The sequence below is a fragment of the Perca flavescens genome, chromosome 9 (assembly GCF_004354835.1).
Source record: "Perca flavescens isolate YP-PL-M2 chromosome 9, PFLA_1.0, whole genome shotgun sequence".
Taxonomy (NCBI): Eukaryota; Metazoa; Chordata; class Actinopteri; order Perciformes; family Percidae; genus Perca; species Perca flavescens.
This window is the reverse complement of record NC_041339.1, coordinates 14,746,852-14,771,147: the sequence shown is the minus strand read 5'-3', so window position 1 is coordinate 14,771,147 and position 24,296 is coordinate 14,746,852. Positions and strand designations below refer to the sequence as shown.

The window sequence follows — 24,296 nt, the reverse complement described above, 5'->3', positions numbered from 1 at the left end:
GACGGAAACATTTACACTCCGCTGGCGTGTTGTAGTTTGCTCATTCACTCACTCACTCACTCACTCGCTCGCTCACTTGGTCACTCGCTCACTCACTCATTCACTCGCTCGCTTGCTCACTTGGTCACTCGCTACACAACAACAGTGTACAAACAGCACAAAGGTCCCTTGTTGTGCTAGCAGACAGGACAGGCAGCATCCACGATGGTGGGTTGGATGAATAATTTAGCTGTGTTGGCCCAGCTGTAAGGAGCGGAGGTGCATCTGGAGGCCCTTCTCTCTCCCTCAGCCCAGCACTCACCATCCCATAGTCCATCAATAGACCATTAATATTGCAGCACAGCCTGACACGGTGCAATTATTTCATGCACAAACCCACTACAACATGGTCAAAGGAGGAGAGGAGAGGAGAGGAGAGGAGAGGAGAGGAGAGGAGAGGAGAGGAGAGGAGAGGAGAGGAGAATGAAAACTGTAGTAAGTCAGTCCTCACCCCAAGGGCTAACTAGAATAACACACACACACACACACACACACACACACACACACACACACACAAACAGAACGCAATTACCATTGAAAGCCAGTCTCCTGTTGTATTTGTGTTGTCTGTGCTTATCTGTGTGTGAAAATTATGATATGAACATTATTCTGCTGCTCATGCTCCGTGTCCAAAACACACAGCTCTTACCCAATCGGCATTCAAATCAGCATGTTTCCCCTTGATACTAAAACAGTTTGATTAATTCTTATCATCTGACACTGAAATATGGCTCACTGGATGTGGGTATTAGTAGTTGCAGCAGTGTCCTCTCATAGGTACGGTAATTCTGAAAACCATCTGTCTGGGGTGCTTTACATTATTCACTACGCTGGCTCTGTATGTGCGTCTCGGCCAGCCAGCTCTTGTCCCCTCTCTGGTGAAAACATCTGTGTGGATGGTGTCTTCATTTTCTGTTATGAATCACACTATCCAGGCTGCAATTTTTTTTTTTTTGTAGCACTGGTGTTTGGTGATACAGACACAGTGAGAAAAAATGTCCAGGACATGTGCATCTGCACAAAACAGGCAAACATTAAGCTGTAGAACACTTCTTCTTCTACTTGTACGACTTCATCCTCTCATCCAGCTATGTCATGTTCCTGTTCTTTTCTGCTCCACCTCCTTCTCTCCTTATATTGTTCTTCCAGTTCAGGTTTCTATCCTACATGTTTTCTTCCTCTCGTATCTGTCCTCCTTTACTTTTATCCTAATGGGTTTTACCACCTGAGGTCTTACTTTACAAAACTTAATGACAAGCCCCTCCTTCTTGGTAAATGTAACAAAAACTACTACAGAACATTATTATTCAAAACAATAGCCCCCCCTGCTGACTTGGAAAGATAATAACACTTTGAAACTGGGCAGGTTAAATAAAGTCAGGTGTGTGTGTGTGTGTGTGTGTGTGTGTGTGTGTGTGTGTGTGTGTGTGTGTGTGTGTGTGTGTGTGTGTGTGTGTGTGTGTGTGTGTGTGTGTGTGTGTGTGTGTGTGTGTGTGTGTGTGTGTGTGTGTCATCTGAGGTGTTACGTGAAAACATTTCTGCTTCTAAAAAGCAGATTTGCCCAGAAAAACTTGAAAGGAGGTGATGTTTAATTTTGGCTCATTGTAACATAATATTTGGGTTATTAGTAGTCTGTATAGATCTGCACTTAATTAGTCCAACAGCATTCTAAAAAAAGGGAGAAGTAAAACATTAACAAAAACAAATTTACTATATGAAGTGATAACACCAAACGAACCGTGGGCCGACATTTATGAATGCGCTATGTTGTTATGTTATTAAGCTTGAGTTTGAAGTTGAAATTGACATTCACTGAGCTGATGATGACAACAGCACGCTGAGACATGTACACTGTGGTGATTTGTGTGTCTTATAATTCATGCATTGTTTTATCTCTATTCATGTCCTTAGAAAACAGTTATATTACTTCTGCTGTATTCATTTTACAAACCTTCCTATGAATAGATATTGTCAATATAACTTTATGAGTATCTGAGTATTTTATTTTATTTTCTTTCACCAAATTATTATTACCAAACGTGAAATAAATTAGATGCTAGATTTCATGCTAATTCAATGGAATGTGTACAGTCTTCGTCTTAAGAGTGTTGGGATTGCACTTGAGTAAAAGGAAGTCAGGGGCAAACTTATTTGTGATATTTTAAGACCCACCTATCAAGACTTGTAACAAGCATTCCGCGCCCAATCACCTTGAAATAAAGTAATTATCGTCCTTCTCATGTCCTTCCTGCAGCCATTCATGTCTCCACGGTACCCGGGTGGCCCAAGGCCCGCCCTCCGCATGCCAAATCAGCCTCCGGGGAGCATCCCCGGGTCACAGCCTCTCCTACCAAACAGCCTGGACCCCACCAGACCTCAAGGTATTGACAAACATGTGGTGTTATTTCTGGGAGGCTGCACTTTGCAGAGTAATCTAATATTGGCTTCTGAATGAGAACGCTTTCTCCTCATTTATGGAATTATTATTGATCCACACAGCGCTGCCATTCTAACAAGCTGCACTCTCTGTGTTTCCCCACAGGACATCCAAACATGGGAGGTCCAATGAGAATGAATCCCCCCCGAGGCATGGGAGGCATGGGCCCACAGGTAGGTTCCAGTGATATTACTCACACCGAATGAAACCCAAAAGAATTGTGTTAATAAAGTCATGACAGTGGATGGTATCCTTCAGCACTACCAGCCCACTGCACTCCCACTCTGCAGCTGCCACACATTTAGTGCTTAGTTTCTGAACAAACCCAATGTTTGGTTGCCCTTCATTAAGGGCTAACATGAAAACGGCCATAATGTCAAACCAGCAGCCTATAAACAGCATGCAGATAATCCTTCTTCTTTGCTGAAGAAAAATGTTTTGTTCTGCCAGCCTCGTAACTTTGCTTTAAATGTCAGAAGCGCTCTGATGATTAGCTTGGCTCTAACCAGAGCTCACCCACTGCCAACGGCAGTTCTACATGTGAAATCCTACTTGCCGACTCCCACCTAGAGAGACAAACAGAGGCGGAGCGCTCAGACTGCTCTGAGCAAGCAGCCACTAACTCATTCTGACCGAAAATGGTGCCAATTTTGGCACTCTTGGTTTTCCTTTTATCACTTTTAATGTTGGTCGATGTGATTCAGTGTAATACGTAAGATGCTTAAACAACAGTGTCCTTTTGAATTACCGTTACCAGACAGCTGCTTCATTCTGCACCCAACTGCCTCCCGCTCCAACACCACCTCACACACACACACACACACACACACACACACACACACACGCGCACACACCCACTGTCCCTGTGCCCCTCGGCCCCTTTCTGTGCCACCCTGGCTCGGTGACTTTGGCAGTGAGAGTATACCAGCAGCTGGTGTGGCATCTGCTCGACAAGTGTAATCGTCTGCTGAACAAAACTCTTCCTCTGAGTGGAGCTGCTCTCTGGCCTGCCCCCCTACTCTCTCACTCTCTCTACGTCTGTCTCATTGACACACACTCACACACACACACACTCATAAACACACATACACAAGTACACACGGAGTGCCAGCCAAACCCGCCTGCTGGGCAGCCATGAAAACATACACACAACACACAGAGGGGAGCATGGCCACATAGAGACACATACGTACACGTACAGTCGTACGTCGTGTGTAAGCCCTCACTCGCTCAGCACGCACACACACCGCTTTCCACTTTCACACACAGCCCATACATCGCATAATTAAACACCAGTTAGGAGGAGACATGATGGTCGCTGACCTTCATTAAGATTCAAACCTTCAGACAAAGCAGGTGGGAGACATGGTGCTGACTGTGTGCTCCTCTCTCTCTCTCTCTCTCTCTCTCTCTCTCTCTGTGCAGAACTACGGCGGAGGGATGAGGCCTCCTCCAAACTCCATGGGGCCAGGGATGCCGGGCATGAACATGTTAGTAGATTGGAAAAGACGTTTTTTTTTAAATGTTTGTGAATTCTGCTGCCAGAGAAAAGCCAGATTTAAAGGGGAATTACAATCTAGGACTTTATTTTTTATTTCGTTTTTACCATTGTTGCGGTTAATGAGAACAGTTTTCTCACCAAGTCAGTTGCTGAGATGTGGGGACAAAATCCCTCACTGCATTACGCGCAACTAGTATGTCAAACTTGAACCACAAACTTGCTGCAGCATTTGGTTTTGTTCTCTCCTCCAGATACTGCTTGTGTTTCTGCCCTTTATTAATTTGTCCTCAGATCTCCGCATAACATACTGTATGTGAGAAAAGAAAGGTACCATCACCAATAGGTTGTGAAAAACTTACCTTTTCCTTTTAATAAAACCCAAGTAAGCTGAATTGACAGATGTGTCACATCTTTGAAATTAGAATATATCACAATGTAAAAACCTTCTTGGTTTACTTACAACATGCTTTATTGACAGATTATATTATTAGAAGGAATTACTGTATTAGGAATGGTTGTGAACATGTGCCTTTTGCAGTTAAAGTGATGTGTTACCACACTTACAATGTACATTTTATAATGTAAATTAACCTGTGAAATGTGAGTAGTGACAAGCATCTCCTGCATCTTTGCTATGTGCCAGAATTATTCTATTAAATATATTTCTCTCGGTTTGCTTCTCCAGGGGTCCCGGTGGAAGAGGTCCATGGCCGAACCCCAACACCAACTCAGTGAGTCACACTCTCTTACATTACATCTTCAGCTCTTACATGACTGAGTGTGTTTACAATAACTGTGGCTCATGTTTTGTTTCACCTCGGGTCTATTCTCTCCACAGATAGCTTATTCATCTTCATCTCCAGGCAACTATGTGGTAAGTGTCCCGTTATGGACTCGTGTTCGACCACGGGCCATAAATTACCTGTCATACAGTGATATCTAACAGGCACTCTGCCATCTAGTATGCACTCAGCACTCATTTCTCTTTTCCTCTCTCTTTGCTTCTTCGCCCCTCAGGGCCCTCCAGGGGGAGGCGGCCCACCAGGAACTCCCATCATGCCTAGCCCCGGAGGTGAGTAATACATTTCGGTTTCCCTTCTGATTTCTACTTTTATCCAGCGTTCACTGAACAAGAGCTCTGTCTAAGAAACATCAAACCTGTTCTCCGTCAGATAAGCATCTCTCTTTGGGAGCGACAGGTGGCGATTGCACTCTAAATACTTAATGAATTCAGCCTTTAGGAATCATTTTGTAAGTGTAAAACATGGTTTAAAAAAAAAAGGTAAAATATTGCACTGAGCCTAATTTGGATATGTTTCTACGATGAAACATGCATGATTTGGGTTAGCTATCACATTCGCTGTAAGCACTTTCCAGTTTCTGGAAAATATTTGCGCGTTGTTTGCTGTGTTCTGTCATTGTCGAGACAGTTCTATAAAAGGGAAGCAGAGGCATGTCAGTGTGCAATCAAACGAGTGATCCATCCCAGCTTTGAGCCATCAATCTAGCGCCTCTGTGGAGGATTAGCTGAGAACAAAACACTGTGGGCTGATATCCTGTGGATGTTCTGTTTCTGTTGGCCTGTAGAGAGATTCTTTTTGTGTCCACTATTTATTATTTATATACATGCCTCTATTGTGACACGTTGCCGGGGCAACCTTTTTGCACAAAATGCTCCTGCTCACACGTACACCGGGGAGGGGAAACATATTTCCACTGCAGTCGCCAAGACTGTGTGCGCACACACACACACACACACACACATTTAACACACAAACCTCCCACAAAAATGCACACCTCCCACTCAACATTGCCCCCCTCCTCCAGTCACGACGAACGACACAAGCTAGATGCAGGGACACTAACAGGCAAGAGCTCTTCACCACTTTGCACATACTCTATCCATCTCCACCCCTGTATTTCATTCTTTTCTCGGTCTTCCACTCACAACTTTCTGCCTGCGATGTCAGATCAAGGTCACCTTATCCCTCTGAATCGTTTCAGGACGCACAGACACACAAGGAACAACACAGCGTGTACTAGTGGTTGCTAAGTTGCCACGGTGTCCATATAAAAACTTGGTCTCGTCTCCTGATTGTAGGAATTAGAGATAATGGGGTTCTTTTATTGTACATTGCAGGGAGAAGTGTGGAGACTGATCGACCGACAGATTCACTGACATTATGTACTGGCACTTAAAGAACCATACCTGGTGGTTTTTGTCCTGTACAGTGGAAAGAGGAACATGTCTGGGCTGTTGCTTAAAGCAACACCAACGATTATTTTGTACCTTAAAATAATGTTTCCAAAATCGTTTCACTGGTTCATCAACTCGTAACTCGCACTTCTGCATTCACTTTGTGGCCCTCTATCGGCTATAATCGCACTATGCACGTTTGCCAGATCGGGTAGCGGATCTGTAGTTTCGAATGCGATATAAGAAACCGTAATGGACAATTCCGCTTCCAACCTGTTGGGGGACTGAAGAGGAAAAGTGCTTTGGTGTTGCTTCAATGTATTGGCAGAATTATTCTCAGTTAAAGACAGCACCACTCCAGTCGGTTCTGTACAGCTTTAGCTCGTTATTTTCCAATTTATTAACCTATTCCATACCCCTAACGCACCTTATTTTCTGACATGTTTTAGGACATTTGGATATGAAAATTGACAGAGATAACAGTGCTAGGGCTTATCTGCAAGTATTTCTATAATTCTATGAGGAACAAGCTGCTTTACAGCATCCTGAGTTGAAATATCCGACTGCTCTTTATTCACAGATTCGACAAACTCAAGTGAAAACATATACACGATGATGAACCCTATCGGCCCTGGTGGAAATAGACCCAATGTAAGTCATGTCATTTTGTTTAATTTTGAATTACAGTTCAACATTTCACCCAAGATGAATTTGTATCTGTGTCTAATCTACCCAAGAGCAAGATCAATGAATCTTTGTATGTTTCTCTCTAGTTCCCAATGGGGCCGGGTCCTGACGGGCCCATGGGTGGAATGGGTGCTATGGAGCAGCATCATATGAACGGATCACTAGGTGAGTAGTCAAAGATAGTTTACAGCAGGGATCTTCAACACGGGGTCCGGGACCCCTAGGGGGTCCTCAGAGTCAATGCAGGCGGGCCTCCAAATTATTGTTCATTTTTGAAAGTTTTTTCAAGAATTCAAAAGTCTTAGCATGAATCCAACATATTATTAGCAAATATAAACCCCCACTGCTTACTGGCCTATAGTCAAGGTAGTCACTAAGCTAGCCATCCACAGATACAGTTAATCCTAAGGATTCACTGTCACAAGTATGTTTAACATTAAAATATGATTTATAAAATCATGCAAACAATTGTTAGGCTATTTTAATAGCTTGGTATTCTATCCAAAAAAGGTATGTATAAAGGATTTAGTCCGCCCCACATGTTATTGTAGGCCCAGTTTAATATGCAACTTCATTTCATACAATATACAGTATGTAGTAGGGGGTCCCTGCTCCATCTCCCTTTCAGTTAAGGGGTCCTTGGCCTAAAAATATGTTGAAGACCCCTGGTTTACAGTGTATGCATGCACTTGGTATAAGCTCCAGAGTATATAGAGTGAAACCTGTTACTCTCTAGGAACCTTTAGAAGTGAGACTCTGCCCTCTTATGGCTGGGAGAGGAAGTGGTCTCCCTCCTCCTGGTATTGATCACAGCTAAAACAGATTAGTGGGTCAGTGAGTAGGCCAATTGATCCTGTAGATGGGTGAGATGTGATCAGCGAAGCCAGTGGGTTGGTGCTCATCTGTATCTAAAACAAATAGCTTAATTAAAAGGTGAGAGGGCAGGTTGTTCCTACTCCTGAACGCTGAGGATCAGTTAAGAGTTACCTCATAATTATTCAGGTTTCTCCTTTTTCCATTTCTGATCACAGGCTCTGGTGACATGGATGGGTTGCCAAAGGTAAGACTGACAAACTCTCTGTCTATCTATCTGTCTGTAAGAATGATGTATTCTTACTGTTTTATTTTTATTTGTGTTGTAGAATTCTCCCAACAACATGGCAGGCATGAACAATCCTCCCGGCACTCCGCGGGATGACGGCGAGATGGCAGGCAACTTTTTAAACCCATTCCAAAATGAAAGTGTGAGTACCAAAGGAGACAACATATCTCTTAAGCTGGGAACAAACTGGCAGGCTATATAGAATCCTATTCAACTGTGATAAGGCAAAGAATCACATTCACATTCAGATTACAGTCATGTCTGCATAAATATCCACCGGTAACTTGATCAAACAGCAGTATCACATCTTGATTTGGCCAGTCACCAAAAGATAAATATATTTGATACAGTTGTGATTGCTCCATCTGGTCTGAGACTTAAATATGGTGTCCAAGATATAAAAGGGGCCGCTTTCACAAAAATAGACTTTGACTATGGCTTAGATCAAACTAATAGTCAGATTTCGGATACACGTCTAAATATTGACTGTCTTGACTGACATCAAACTAGGACTGCTCGATTATGGAAAAAAATCATGATCACGATTATTTTGGTCAATATTGAATTGATTTAACACAATTACTCATTGACTTTTGGAAAGATGTTGCATTTATTGAACTTAAAAAAACAGTGACACAGGGCGCCAGGGTAGCTCACCTGGTAGAGCGCGTGCCCATATACAGAGGCTCAGACCTCGACCCGTGGCCCTTTGCTCTAGTCATTAACAGTGATTAACAGTGACACAGTTAAACAAATCAACTTTTTTTTCAATTCAGAACAAAGACAAAATAGTGTGTAGTGAGTTTACTTGCAAAACGTAATGTGCAAAAATAATTGTTTTTCTTGATTACAGTTTTTGTGATTGTGTTTTTTTAGGAGCCAAAATTTGTAATCGCGATTAAAATTCGATGAATTGCACAGCCCTACATCAAACTAAAGAAAACATGGCTGACCGAGCAACCACATCAAACCACACAGCTCCGTTCACCCCAGCAGAAAATGTTTGCCTCCAACAGTTATGAGGACATTCTACAGAGAAAATTTAGCAATGAGTGGAACACTAAACTTCTGATAAATCTCAGCACAGTGCAGACATGCGGCAGAGCTGAGATGCTGTGGCTTCCTAACACCACAGAGCTCAATCAGTGCTTTGCTAACTCATCAGTCAGGCTCAGGGTAGTTTCCTTGGATAGATGAAAATGATTTATGATGTCCTCACTGCAGTATATCTGCAACGGTTTACTGAGGTTTGTAAAAACTATTTCCCTTCTCATTACTCGCCCCATAACACGGTTAACAAACCACAAATCATGAGCCACGTTTCCTTTTTTTATTTTTTTTGGGTCATTTGGTGCCAATGGTCAGCAGATATCACTGATTGTTACCATGGGAACATGAGTCTTATGTAAGTTAGACTGTCTAACTCACATTAGAGTAATCTAAAAGCAAAATGAACACTTTCCTTACACTACAGACAAGTCTAAAATAACTTTGTGAAACCGGCCCCTGGCTCTAATTCGAACCGATGATGGCTCCTTCATGTTGTACTCCGTTTCCCAGCTTTACCCAACACACACAAACACACAGCATGCACAAACGCAAGCATGGGAAAGAACCACATCATATGTTTTCTCTGATGCATGGAGAGATTGTCATATAGTGATGAATGTAAGACTGACAACTACGTTTTACTACAGTATCTCCACTGTGTTCTTAAATTCCCTAACATTTTCTCCTTGGGCTGGACTCTGCTTTGCTTGCTGCCTGTTTACTGACTAAGTGAGGGTTAATGGTTATGTGTAATGTATGCTGCAAGAGGCTGGTGTCCTGGACATGGCATTAGTTTAGTTAGTTGTATTGCTTTCATCTGGAACTGGGTAGAATAACAAGTTTAATATAGTTTTGGCTTATCTTTTCTCCCCCCTCCCCTCTCTCTTTTTTTCTCTCTTTACAGTATTCACCCAACATGACGATGAGTGTGTGATTTTTTTTTTTTTTTTTTTTATTTTATCTTTTATTTTATTTTATTTCTTTTTCATCTCCCCTTATCCCAATCTCCCTCTCCCATCCGCCCTGGTGCGTCTTGCATTACCCTCCTCCCCCCCTCCCTCACTTCCTACCTCCTCCTGGTGGACGGTGTTCTGTGCCTCACAGCCCCTGGGGATGCACCTGGAAAGCAGGACTCCCCTCAAGGCCCCTCATCCCAACGCCTGTAAAATGGGTTTAAGAACATGAAAAGGCCTCCAAGCAACAGGAAGGGTCTCTGCTCCGCTTCTTCTTCACCTGCCGGGCCTCCATACAGGCTCTAGGACAGTAAGAGACTGCTCCAAGCCTGTCTCTCCAAAAAAAAAAAAAACTGCCCTCATGGGTGGCATTCAAGCCCAAACAAGATGCCCCGCTGCATCTACCACCACTCCATTATATCACGCTGATTATAATTTATGAGGGCACGCAGTTGTTGACTGACAGGGGCCGAAAACCCTCATTCAAAAACTCAAAGAGGAATGATAATAAAAAAAGAAAAATTAAAAAAAAAGAACTGATAATGTTATTTTAGGGCAAGAATGGTTTTCATTTAATGTTTGTATTTTTTGTTGTTGATGGTAATATTATTGTTATTATTTTCATAATTGATATTATTCTACTAATGTAGTTATGATTTCCTGTAAAGGGCACATTTTTATCTCAGCAGCAGCATCAACAATGACAGAATAAGCACACCCTCGAAAAATGCACAATGATTTTCTGTTTACATGATTTTTGGTTATTTGATGTTTGTCTTGTTTTTTTTTTTTGTCACAGCCGGTCTCACTTCACAAACCTCTCCTCAAAACTTCTTCGGAACTTGTAGCTCCAGTCTCTGCCATCTAAATGTTTGTAGCACCATTTGCATAAACATTCAAAGTCTTCACCTTTTTAATGAAGTAGTTTGTGCCGTGGCGTTAGTATCTCAGCTAAAACTATCCATACAGATTAAACGGAGGCTTTCTCAAAGCACTGCTGTTTTCTGGTACAAAGTGTCTGCTGATGCACCTGACCGATCATCTAGCTATCTTGTCTTAATAAGCACCCATCCTCACAGTTTCCTAGTGTTTTTACTGCATGGGAATGGCTCTGAGGTGCCAGTTCTCATTCAGTCATAGACCGAGCGAGAGAGCACCTCTTCTCTGGATTTGGTCTTGTCTGTAAATACAACATATTTAGCTTGTACTGTGGTTGTTTTTATTATTTGTTATTTACAATTTGTCTGTGAATCCTAAAATGTGGTTCCTTCCCCTCCGTCACTTTGTTTGATTTCAACTTCACTGTGGACTCCAAGTGGCACTGTTTTCCTCCCAGGATTCATTCTGGTCTCTCGCCAATGTCTCCTTTTTGGACTGAGAGATATTGTAGGAGCTCAGATACACTCGGGAAGCCTGCTTTTATTTTATTTTTTTTTTAAGTTTGGGGTGAACTCACAGATCCTATATGATCGATCCACTTTCTTAACCAAGACAAGACAGGCTAAATAATGTAAAATGTCTCCTTGGAGCTCCTGTCGACGCTCAGCGAGTCCCATATGTACGGGATAATGGATCCGGAACACTGGGAGGCTGCAGCAGCGCTGATGATGGGAGCAGAGTGATGCACCTTGGGGTTAACAGACCATGCAGCCACATGCAGAATCTGCACACAAAGAAAAGCATAGTTAAAATATTACGCTATTTAATTTGTTTCTTTCCGTATGTTATGTACTCTTGGCCTGATCAACTCTGTCACCATTTCAAAGGGATACATTATCTCTCATAGCATCATACTGCAGCACTTCAACATGGCTGTGTTCAAACCAACAATAACTAAACAACCATTGGAGCCTCTACGGGTTATGGCGACGTACTTATCAATTTTCTGATATCAATGTGAACAGAGTGTACCTATTCAATAGGGACATCTCCAGGATTTGGCTATCAGCGGCCTGGGAACCACTCTCCAGTGTTTCTCCAATGTAGTGACACACACCTCCATCCTTTCCTCCAATCCCATCCCTCCCCCCAAACATCCCCCCCTCACATTCTTTAATTTCCTTTTTTGTAAATACTGTATAATGCATTTTGATATCATTGACATGTTTTGATATGTCAGTCACTACCAATGAATACAGCTTAAAGTAAATTATAAATAAATCTGTCAATGTTTTTCATAGAGAAAGGATGCGCTGACTATTTGGCTTGTGTGGCTAAATTTCCATAAAAATGTATAGAATACAGTAAGACAATAAATGCAGACTGTATGCTAAATACTTTTGAGTGGAGAATAGGACATAGAGAGGACAGGACAGATAGAAGCAAACAAGCTGTGGGGTCCTCACTCTGAACTCGTCTCCTTTTATGTTTCAGTTCAATGTTACTATTGGCTTTGAATAATCATTGAATCATTTTTCCAAAGGGGCATCTTCTCACAAGAAACATGTGGCCTCTTATTGCAGTTTTTAATATGAAAGATTTTTATCAATTTAAGAACTTTTAAAAAGGTAAAAATACTTAAGAGAACCTCATTTTAAATTAAGAATAGATCAAAAGGCAACTGTGTGCTTTGCTATTCGCTCCTGTTATAGCGTTGTATAGATCGAAGCTCTCTCACTGATCCTCTCTCAGTCCTCTGTGTATATCGATCGTTGGCCATCTCTGTACTTCTATTGTGATGTATAATACTGTACCATTAGGAAGATTTGCTGGTCGGGTGGGGTGGTATTGTTGAGTCGGGGAGGGGTTGGGATTCAAGGGAAGGAGATATAAATGATTCTCCTGTCCCATTCATGGTCCTTTCTGATGACACGGCAGTATTCGATATGAAGCAGTCTGTCTCTTGGGTTTGCTTTGTATTTTCATGGTAGGATAGTTCAGAATCTTGTCTTAGGGACTTAGGTGTCTTGTGTAGGTAATAAAGATGTTCTTTGTATGTTTCTTTATATTGTAAAGTTTCTTTAGACTGAAAGAAAAACAGATAATTTGCTTATCAAAAAAGAAAAAATGCATCAATAATAAATGTCCTTTGATTTTTCCTTGTCGTTTGAATCTCTTCCTCTAAGCTCCCATTTAGCGTTCAGCCGTTATCTTATGCAGTACATAAAGAGAAGTTGCACTGAAGGAAGTGTGTAGGAAAGGATCATTTAAGCCTTGTTTGTAAATCATGTTAATCTTTGAAAGTGAAATTATTATTTTCTATAAGCTATATAAAATAGACTCAAATTACTTCTCAATTCAATACTGCTCTCTGATTTAATGAACCTGCATGATATTCAAGGCAAATTTAATTTCTGGCAAAGACATATAGGGGTCAACTTAAAAGGACTTCCTGCACCTAAATGGTTTCCTGGCTTAAGTTTAAACGTGTCACTGTTATATAATCTACACATAGTTTTTTTGGCCTTAAACTCTGCACACACCTTTTAAAACGATATGTAATTTATTTTTGCCACCAATTTTGAATTTGCACACAGCTTGTCACAGCTACAAATAGCCTAAGCAAGACACCACATAATTATTAACTATAAAGTCCTGCTGTGTACATCCAGCTACATCAATTGCAGTAATGCCATTTATGTGAGATAACAGCAATTGAATGCTGATGACATGGTTATGGTTCTACTTATGTGCTTTAAAATGACCTAGAAAAATATACAGTTAAATCTTTGTACGATTTCTGAATTAGAAATAGCAACTCATGAATCCGCAGCGATCACAATCAGACAAATTTATATTTTTTTATATATTTTGTTTTATATGCTTTAGATAGAAGATTAGTTGATACAGAGGTGGACACATTAGTTTAAAAAAACGAATTAATACGTTATTATGCAGTCTTTGGAATGCCTATGAGGTTAAACATTAATATGCATGGATGATATAAAACCATGAAAGGTACATTAGCCCAAGGTTAACAGGAAGCAGATTGGTGGGATGAACTATCGACCGCAACGAAGTCAGTTTGATGTTGTATATTCAGCAACAGATACGGGTCCCGCTGGTCTCTTGTTCCCCAACAGCAAACTGACTTTATCATTGTACACTGGAGGAGATTGAGCAGGACCAAAACAAGCCTGTGCAGATAGCTAGCTAGCTAGCTAGCTACTGTTTGAAGGTAATGTGCGGTTTATTTTGATAAACGGATTTATCACATATGACGCTCTAACTGATCTGAAGTCGATGACAGCAGGAGTTCATTGCAAGACAGGATAAAAAAATGTCACTTAATGTTTAACGGAACTAACATTAGCTACCTAGGGAGATTACAGCTAGCTAAATGCTAGTTTGCTATTGTCAACTTCCTCGGCAATAATCTGTAAGCATTAACGTTACTGCTGCTAGCCGCTTGAAGAGATAGCTGCTGTAGGATAACCCTACTGCCTATGAGGATAACTTGTCAGAAACTTCTGGAAACGTGAGGCTAGCTTGGCTAACGTTATTGTTAATCAAAATATAACGTTACGTTACTGTTGTAGCAGTTAACAGATGAGTTGTAGCTAGCTAATTGTGACCATGTTGTAAATGTGTTAGCTGATTATAATAATACGCGAATTATTCCAATACGAGTCCTGGATGGTTTTGGATAGCACGGTCACTGATGTAATAGCAGCGGATGTATCTTTAAACATGTGGATTTTAATTCGTACTCCGGTTTTGGGACAAACTCGAAAAGTTGCTTTTTTATTTTTAAAGTTGTTAACCTTCTTTCTCATATTATTCTACTAGCGATAGCTAATGACTGAAAAAGAGGAGACTATGGACGCTTCTGATATCCATGACAGTGCGCCATCGGTGAAGAAGAATGGACAAACCTCGTTGCTGGACAGCGGGGAAGACTTCGAGGTTTTAGATGAAGAAGACATTGACGACGACCCCCCTCCTCTGGAAGATGCCGGGGGCGGGAAGGGGAATAACACAGATGAGTGTGAAAAAAATGCTGAACCAGATTCAGACCCTCCAGGTCAAGTGGAAGAATGGCTGGATGTATTAGGTATGTAACAAATGGTAATAACATGTAAGAATGTAACAGTATATATTCCTGTAGAAGGTGTTTTAGTAGTTAATAAGTTAGTATTGATGACCAGCCCCCTTAACGTGTTGTGATCCCCATGCTGTAACTGACTGAAATGAATATGACTGTTTGTCTCCAGGTAATGAGCAGCTAAAGAAAAAAGTTCTGGAGGCAGGGGAAGGGCGAGACAGTCGGCCACAGAAAGGACAAAATGTGAAGATTCATCTTAAAGCATACCTGAAGGACGGAACACTTGTAGAGGAGCAGCCTTACCTCTCTTTCACTCTTGGAGATGGGGATGTCATCCAGGTAACAATTTGACACGCAGTACTTCTCAAAATGGGAAAGACAAAATAGAGTGATTTCTCAGTCTCACAACAAGTTATTCATACTTTTCTTTGTCCTACCGTCAGTAGTTAGTGTTGTTTTGTTATGAATATCTTAGTCTGCAATTGGATTTTTCTCCTTCCAGGCTCTGGATCTCACAGTGCAGCTCATGGAAATGGGAGAGAAGGCCCTCATCCAGGCTGACTCAAAATACGCATATGGTTCCCGGGGGAGGTAGGGGCGTGCTTTAATCCATCTGCTAAAGGCTGCATAAATTGTAGTTGTCATGCAAACAAAAAAGTACAATCATGCTAAATCTGCTATTTATTCACAAACTAATTTGAACAAAATGGGACTTAAAATGGACACACTTTCATTGGGATGTGACGGTTGAAAATTGCTTGTGTGTAATCTAGTGATTGATTTCTCTTATATCCGTAACTCCTGAACTTGGCGTTTCTTCATCTTTCCAGTCTTGAACCAGAGGTTCCCCCCGACGCTGAGCTGTCCCTAGAAGTGGAACTGCTGGAAGCTATTGATGCCCCAGACCTGGAGCTGCTCCCCCCTGCAGAAAGGATTGCCCTGGCCATCCATAAGAGAGAGAGAGGCAATGTTCATTATCAGCGTGGGGACTACGCTTTTGCTGTGAATTCATACAGCATTGCCCTGCAGATAACAGAGTCTAGTTCTAAAGGTGAGTTGTATGCCAGGGAGTGAAGTCGAGGCTTTTAGTGCGTTCCATTTACCTCAGAGCTCGGAAGCCGAAGCTGGGAATGACGTCACACCCGAGTTTAATGCGTTCCATTTACAAGTTGGATTTTCATTGTTTTCATTAGCTCTAGCCAGGTTAGCCATTGTTAGCAATGCCAGTTGATAACAACGCATTACGCTGTTTTTTTGTGTGCATACAAACAGCGTAGCAACATGTCCACAGATAGAAGATGGACAACACTGTCTGTACGACGGAATTAGTCAGACACAAATGAGACAGAAGTGCTTACAACTGAATGTTACTACAGCTTTTGCAACTGTTGATGCACGGAGCAGCCTCGGGGTACTCTGTGGTTGTCCGAGTTTCAAGCTCGGAAATCTGAGGTCAGGGGGCGTGTTCAGACTTTGACCTCGGAAAATCGGACTTCCGAGTAGAGGTGTGAATCTTCACTGATCTTCCGATTCGATTACGATTACCATGCCTTCGATTCGATATCTCGATGCGTCGAAAGCATTTTTCTATTAAAGCCATATAGGATATTTGACATGACAAGCTTGCGTTGTCAAGTGCAATGCCCAAGCTGCAATAAGTAACTTTAGACTGGAATGATGAAGTGTTTGGGTTCGTTTCTTTAAGGTAGCTACCACGAAGGTTTACCTGTTTTGGTCATATACCACCCTACTACTTTTAACCTGCAAATCTATTGTGCTGTATTGGAATAACTGACCCCAGACAAAACTTTAACAAAAAAGGTATTGTTTAATGAAACTTAAATGTACAAATAATATTTAGCCATTAGATTGAATAACAAAAAAAATCACGCCCTTCAAATATGCTAACTGCAATATTTCTTCAAATGATATTACACGCAACTACCCCTACGCCTGATGATAGCTTGTGTGCGATGCGTCCGACAGGACATTATATTCAGTGAAGCAAACACACAGAAATCCAACTTACAGTTAGCTGTTAAGGCAGCTACACACCGGGCCGATAATCGGCCGTTGGACAGTCTGGCGAGGTCGGTGACCCGAGTCTGTTCAGTGTGTTCTGCACCGTCGTTCAGCGGTCGGCGTTCATTTTGGCCGACCTGACATGTTCAGTCAGAGAGAGGCAGTCGGAACTCACACGGAAATGGCGAGCGGAATGAGCGTGACTAGAGCGGACTAGAGTCTCTCAAAATCTGACGAAAATCTTTTAAACTGACCTTTGTTGATCTGAAATGAAGACAGATTCAGCAACTTAAGGACTTAACTTAAAATGTTTTCAGAAACACAGTTTCGGTAAACTATTTTAGTACAATATGAGATTGTATTCTCAACAAGCCGCCACGACAGTCTGGCTTTGAATTTTCCCGGAGAAAACAGACCCACGTGACGCGTTCGTCCAATCAGCTGCCGGTTTTCATGTTTTGGGCAACAATACAGATTAGCGCCGCCTGCTGTTACAGAGACGTATTACGCCTCGTCTCTTCGATGTGTTCTGAGGCACTTTTTGGACCAACTCGGGGAGACTGATCAGTCCGACTGGCTTTTCTGCCGACGGTTTGTGTGTTACAGCCTTAAGTCCAAGAAACACAGCTCAAACACGAAAACGAAAACCAGCTACGGCAAAGTCCTCTTCAGCAGGGAAACACGCTGTCGTCCTCTCCGGTCCAAAATCAGTGTCCTCCGAATCAGCAACTCTCTGCCGTTAGCTCCACCTTTAGCTAGTCCGTTAGCTCCACCTTTAGCCAGGCACTCTAGCACAACGTTTGTTTTAAACCACTGCTGTTATACAGGAAAAGTGCCGTAGTGTAGCTACACCTCTTCTTCCGCTTCGTTATTCCACTTAGATTTTCTCCAAGCTAACTTTTCTAGGGTCTCTCCATGTTTCTCAGTGTTTTCTTTCCTCTTCTCGATTTGCGATTCTCTCCACTGTCCTCGTGTCTCCGTTCAGCCGTTTTGTGCGTGTGTCTGTCTGTTTGTTTGTTTGTTTGTGTGTCTGTCTGTGTGCATGTCTGCCTGCCTGCCTGCCTGCCTGCGTGCGTGTGTGCGTGCGTGCGTGCGTGCGTGCGTGTGTGTGTGTGAAACGGGTTAGGCTCCTGAGATTGTTATTTTTCATTTGCATGTTTCCGCGACCGGAAAATTTAACGAGCAACATTTATGTCGACTCGATTATGGTCGGCCACCGCATCGATGGCAGCATCGTCCATGTCCACATCCCGATGCATCGATTACTTGATTAATTTCAACGCCTTTACTTCCAAGTACAAATGGAACGCACTGTTAAGGAAAAGGTTTGCTGTCACCTAGCATTGTGCTTTGGGGTATCTAACCGGTGGGGGAGCATGGCACTCAAAGAGTTGATGCTCACTTTGATCATGACATTTTGGATTTGCCCCCCAAAACAAGAGGTGCCTTTTTCTCAACGTGTAAAAACTAATGTGGCCCTTCTTAGATGGTAATAGGCATGGAATAAATTTAACTAATGTTCAGTAATTTTAATGATGCACGGGTGGACATGATGTTTGTTTATGTTGTGGTTTTTTTTTTTGCTGCAGTTGACATAAGTCCTGAGGAGGAGAATGAGCTGATGGATGTGAGAGTGAAGTGTTTAAACAACATGGCTGCTTCTCAGCTGAAACTGGACCACCATAATGCGGCACTTAAATCTTGCGTCTCGGCACTAGAACACCAGCCAGATAATATAAAAGCACTTTTCCGCATGGGAAAGGTACACAATGCTTTTTTTTTTCTTCTTTCGCTTTCCCTATTTATTTGTCTGTGGTCAATTGTTTTTTGTTTTTTTTAACTCTTATGTTTTCCCTCAAGGTACTAGCCTTGCAAGGTGAATACACAGAAGCCATTCAAACTTTGAGGAAGGCGCTGAAGTTGGAACCCAGCAACAAGGTACTTTTGGCCTCTTCACATTAGTTTTTGGTAAAACACAGCTTTTAGTATGGAGAAACGGCAGTTTGTTCCTATGACCAGGAGATGGCGCCATTGGATGAACTATAAAATCACTGAGTTTGCAGTGCAAAGTCAGGTGGACTGCTGATTCATCATTTCACAGGATCCGTTTCACGTCGTTGCCTTAAATAGGTTTGCCCTGCACCCCAGCCATATCTAATACCTAGCCGCTGTTCCTGTTCTCCTGCTTATACAGTCGGGTATATGTGGTTCTTTGGCTACACAAGGCCAGGGCAGAACTCAGCTCAGTGCGTGGGCTTCTTGGATTCGCTGTGAGCTGCAGCAGCGTGGTACTCATGCCCAGAATCCCCCACTTGAGTCCCACACCAATCTGTCAAACAGCACATGGAATGGCCGCCACTTAAGCTTTTCATGCAGCACGCTCAGTGTAAATATAATGTACTATTTCCATTCTGTAATAGTAAATCTTAGGTGCATTGCTGTGTGTAGTCAGGACTCTTTTCATATCTGAAATAAAAAAAGATCCATGTTTTAGATTGCACTTTCAGGCCATTTTGCCTCTGCGTCGATACATACATAGCATGTTTGCAATGATGTCTCTGTGTCAAAACACGTTGTTAAACTGGTGCGAGATTAGCGGTTTTAATATTAACATGGACTCGCCTGTTAGTGCTGTAATAATGAAAAGACTTCTTAAATGACCGCCTGTTCTACCAGCAAGAACAGTGGGCGTGCTTCACAATACCAGAACGCTCCCATTATAATCAATGAGGCGGTCTTAAACAGAAGCAAGCGTCATGTAGTGAAAGAAGACGCTAAAATCTCTCTCTTCTCCGAGCTCTGCTGTCTGCATTGTTTACACCGGTGTCAGCTGTTCACACCCTCCATCTCCAACTCAAATTGAGAATAGAAGATTTTGTTTGTCCGTGGTTTGTTTTTGACACGACATTAAGGCTTGACATTCCAGTTTGGATAGAATGTTGCATGTCCTTGCCCTGGGGACATGTCGGTGTCCTATCATTTTTGTGGGTGGCTGATTGCGCAAGTGTTGCCAACTGCTCAAACATTGTTCTGTAAATGGATCGGCTTGCTTTTAGCATTAGGTAGGAACAGACAAATCCTCAGGGTACAGACACTTAGGAAATAATAAATATCACTATTACATAGGGGTGGGAATCACCAGAGGTACCACGATACGATATTATCACGATACTTAGGTCACGATACGATATTATTGCGATTTTAAACATATTGCGATATTCTGCAATATATTGCAATTTATTACCTTTTTTCCAACTTCATTATTATGTCCCCAAAGGAAAACTTTGTCAACATCTGTTTGTTCATCTCACATGAATTTTATTGCTGTAAAATGTGACTGTCAAGCTGACTAACTAACCAGCACTTTAATGAACATGTTATAAATGTTGTATACACCTGGCAAACTGAACTGTTTGCATTTTTTAATTAAGGTGGACTAGACTGTAATACCAACAGGTATGCACTGCTGTGCTACTACAGGTATTTTTACAATTAAAATGAGTACAAAAAAGCGGGCGCGACGGAGTCACGTACCTTGGTTCCGGTGTTTTTAGCAATGACAAAATCCTTCATCATTTTCCACAACGTTGTAAGGGACGCAGGTCTTTGCACATGAAGTAGGCGATGGCTTGAGTTATTTTCTTAGCTCGCTCTGAATTGGGAGGTAGCTTTGTCAAGCTAAGTGTGTCCAGTGTTGGTTGGTTTTTGGCGGAGCTGGTTTAGCATTAGCTTTACCGTCCTCGGCTAACGCTAACTCTGGATGGTGGGCGTGAGATGAGCCCTCATGTTTGTGGTATTCCCTGAGTATTTTATTTGCATACGACACTCGTTGCAAATCCCATGTCTCATATCCATCTCAGTTGTCCCCTCCTTGTTAAAAAATCCGAAAAAAGTCCAAACACTTGATTTAAACGCAGATGGTGCATTTCTGATTTTTTTTCTCTGACGCTGCCATGTTTATTTTATCTACATCCGCCTGCACGCTGACAGTCACCCCGCTGACCTCACCAGAAAACAAACCGCGCCATCTGGTGGACTGAATAAGCAATTGATTTTATTATTATACTACCAAAAAGTTAAATTCTGATGTGCAATTTAAATAATAAAAGATCGATACTTGGCGCCTTTGTATCGATACAGTATTGCCACGAGAAATATCGCGATACTATGCTGTATCGATTTTTTCCCCCACCCCTACTATTACATGAACATTGCTGTAAACTCGTACTGTATGTAATGGCGCTCCATCAGTCTTTCTGGAGTGCATTTACAATGCATAAACATTTTGGTTGTCTTTGAAAGCATTGGTTTGCTTAGTCACTCACCAGTTTTTAAGAGCAGTGAAGTGACTCAGATCAGAGACAATGTTGGAACAATAATTGAACCCATATCCTGGAATTGTGTGTACGTGTGGGCTAAATGTCAGGCTTGTGATGCAAGTCAGCGCTTTCTTGTAAGACGGCAAAGAACGGCACACATATTTTTCCCGGCATTTCATTTTTGTTTAGTTTAATCGATGCTTCATCCATCCATCATGATCCCAGTTAAAAATTATCTTTTGAATAGCCTTCATGTCATGTCATTTTTCACACTTTCCAGACCACTTGTGGCGTCTGTTGATGTAAGGGTACTGTCATCCCGACACATTCCCATTAACAAGGAAATCAGTCTTGGGTTGTTATACAGTAGCAAGACTTTGTTCCCCTCATGTTAGAATAGCTGGGTTGGTAGGGTAAAGGGGGGAGGGGGGTTTGGGATGGTGAACTGGAGTTTGCAACACTATTTGGCTTGTCTCCTCTGCATAGACAATCCATGCAGAGCTCTCCAAGCTGGTGAAGAAGAACTCGGAGCAGAGAGGAGCAGAGCAGGCCATGTATAAGAAGATGCTGGGTAACCCTGCTAGTAGTGGCAGCAGTTCAAAGAAACACCGGGCCAAGTCTTCATGGGTGAGCATCGTTCCCTGACAAAACCAATCTGTTTAAATGTTGAGTGTTTTGGGTTAGAACAGAGCGTGGATTTCTGTCCATCATGCAAGTTTTGTTTACAGGGAATTTGTGTGGTAATAAACAAGGAGGGTCAGTTTTGTATCAGTATTTTAAGTCCGATAAATACGTTGCTTTGAGGTTTTGACTGTCATGATATAACTCAACCTACTAAACATCCCTTCTCTACTCTTTTGCATCTTTTTATTTCCCTAGGGTCTTAGCTGGAAGTGGCTTTTCGGTGCCACTGCAGTAGCCATTGGCGGCGTAGCATTATCCGTTGTCATAGCTGCTAGGAATTGAACCAAGCCTGTGATGAGCCTGACCGAGCCCCTGCAACGTGAGCCTAAACATAGAAGCACATCTGGCAGTGACTTCTCACCTTTTGTCGAAGGAGGGGGGGGAGGGGGGGTGGAAATGTCGGTCAGTTGCCTCTTCGCTGTCACTCTCCTTTCTCTGCTATGTTTGAGAACAATATGTGACAATTAATAAAACATCAAGATTTGCATATGGGAACTGTATTTCCAACCTTATAAATGTGTAGGTTTATGCATATCTGTCACGTTGCCAGACACTGGTTTTTTTTGCTGCCATTGTTTTTGTCTTTGGTAGTTAATGTTGCAAATTGATTATTAGAGAATCAAAATGTAAAATAATTTACTGTAGATTCAGATAGGAGCTATTTAAGAATATTTTTCCCCACTAATAATAGAATCGTGATATGTTCCTATGTAATGCTATAGTTTTAAAGCTTCTGATTGTGCAGTTAAATGAATATGTCCTATCCAAGAGAGAATAATGTAATGCAGATGCTGTTATTATTTGAAATCCACACGTTGGCAAACTATATCTGGCTTGTGTGCTAGCTCTCACACCCTTTCTATAGACCCAACTCATACGCTAAGTGACCAGAAAAATAGAAACACCTGTACAATGCAATCCAATACAACAGTCAGTTTTTGGTGAGACTGTTGAGTCAGTTCTATGGTGTGTATTGAGGCTGGAGTTTGTTGTGATTATCAAATTGAAAGGTGTTTCTAAAATTGTATCCACCTCATTAAAAAAAATATAAGAAACACTTCACAAAATAATGCAGTTAAATAAAACACAGCAAACTGTCAACAGCAACAAACAAAAATAATAACATGAATCAACATCAATGCTGAGGGGCTCATTATTCTTGGTCACTTGTGTATACATACATTAAAGCAGCAGTTAAAGTAGATTGACTGTTTTCAACTTTTGTTAAATTACTAATTTCTTGTTAATAAAGCTGCAGTTATTACCTTTTAAAACAAGGACAGCGAATGGTACATAGAGTTTCTAAGTGATGTGGCTATGAGTAATAAATGAGAATTTTTTATTTTTCAGTCAATTATACCTCAATTTTTGATGATTAAGACCAAATGTTGAAGGATGACTCTTCAAGTACAATGTTGTGTGTGTATTTTATTTTATTTTTTGTCCCCTACATTTTATGGCCTGTGAAGCTTATTTCCTTAAATGATGTTGCTTTGGGTGTTAATTCCACTGTTTTTGATCATTGCTTTGATTTGATACAGTTAATGTGACACTGCTGAATCTGTGGCTTCTTCAGAGTAGATAGTAGACCTACAGAGCCAAAAGTTGCATAAACTCTTTAGTTGGTGACTTATTAAGTGGTTGTGAAAGTTCCCGGCATTCCATATATTTGTTAATTTTATATTCATCATAATAAAAATGTGTCTTATCAAACTACAGTTTCCTTTTTGTATGGTATCACAATTTCTGCCAGTGTGAGCTTTAGTCATGACGACAAGGTATTCAGTGATTTTTGAACTATTTCCAGTTCTGGACTGATTTTATAGTAATGTTCCTGGTCAGTGATCACAGACTGATCTGTGGCATTTATCCCTTTATATAACTGGCTTTGGAGGATTGAGAAATACCAGTGCTGATCGGTAATGTCTGTACTAGACAAATTGACATTAAAATTCATCCAGTCATATTTGTTGAGCAACTGTATTAGAACAATCTAGTTTTTAAGACAAACAAGACAACTTAAATATTCAGTATTTACATGTATAGTATTGTATTTGTTTACAGCTGGACATTCCAAAATTTTGTGGCTATTCCAAAGCTGGTGTTTTCTTTTTTGTCAGACATTGACGTTTCTTTGACGTAATCAGATGACCAATCGTTTCCCACTTCCTACGCTTCACTGAGTGTGCAATACCCATTCTTAAATGCTGGGTAGAATGTATTTTGTTTCTCACACACTGATAACTATAACATATAATTACAAAAATGCAATACTATTATAAATACAAATAATTCAAGCGTTGATCTGAATTAGTTGTACA

The 24,296-nt window shown here is 41.4% G+C and overlaps 2 protein-coding genes across 5 annotated transcripts in view; both read left to right on the top strand.

Annotated features, from left to right (window-relative positions):
• ssbp4 (single stranded DNA binding protein 4) overlaps positions 1-13,003 on the top strand; it is a 93,661-nt gene extending 80,658 nt beyond the window's left edge. The window contains exons 7-17 of one of the 2 annotated variants that reach the window (XM_028588095.1): positions 2,294-2,420; positions 2,582-2,649; positions 3,902-3,966; positions 4,663-4,708; positions 4,816-4,851; positions 4,995-5,049; positions 6,755-6,825; positions 6,948-7,026; positions 7,893-7,921; positions 8,004-8,105; positions 10,118-13,003. In XM_028588095.1, coding sequence (XP_028443896.1) covers positions 2,294-2,420; positions 2,582-2,649; positions 3,902-3,966; positions 4,663-4,708; positions 4,816-4,851; positions 4,995-5,049; positions 6,755-6,825; positions 6,948-7,026; positions 7,893-7,921; positions 8,004-8,105; positions 10,118-10,198 — 759 coding nt within the window. In that variant the 3' untranslated portion in view covers positions 10,199-13,003. Of the gene's footprint in view, positions 1-2,293; positions 2,421-2,581; positions 2,650-3,901; positions 3,967-4,662; positions 4,709-4,815; positions 4,852-4,994; positions 5,050-6,754; positions 6,826-6,947; positions 7,027-7,892; positions 7,922-8,003; positions 8,106-9,917 lie in introns of both variants that reach the window. The other variant, XM_028588096.1, reaches the window with a different exon arrangement.
• An 885-nt stretch (positions 13,004-13,888) lies between these two features.
• fkbp8 (FKBP prolyl isomerase 8) lies at positions 13,889-23,688 on the top strand. 3 transcript variants are annotated; one of them, XM_028588469.1, is made up of 9 exons: positions 13,889-14,083; positions 14,695-14,959; positions 15,120-15,289; positions 15,453-15,541; positions 15,781-16,001; positions 18,562-18,734; positions 18,833-18,910; positions 21,778-21,918; positions 22,171-23,688. In XM_028588469.1, the coding sequence occupies exons 2-9, from the start codon at positions 14,704-14,706 to the stop codon at positions 22,255-22,257; spliced, it is 1,215 nt and encodes a 404-aa protein (XP_028444270.1). In that variant the 5' UTR covers positions 13,889-14,083; positions 14,695-14,703; the 3' UTR covers positions 22,258-23,688. The 3 variants fall into 3 exon arrangements, with proteins under 3 accessions (XP_028444270.1, XP_028444272.1, XP_028444271.1); XM_028588471.1 differs by lacking the exon at positions 13,889-14,083 and adding an exon at positions 14,105-14,187; XM_028588470.1 differs by lacking the exon at positions 13,889-14,083 and adding an exon at positions 14,218-14,383.
• Positions 23,689-24,296: the final 608 nt, after the last annotated feature.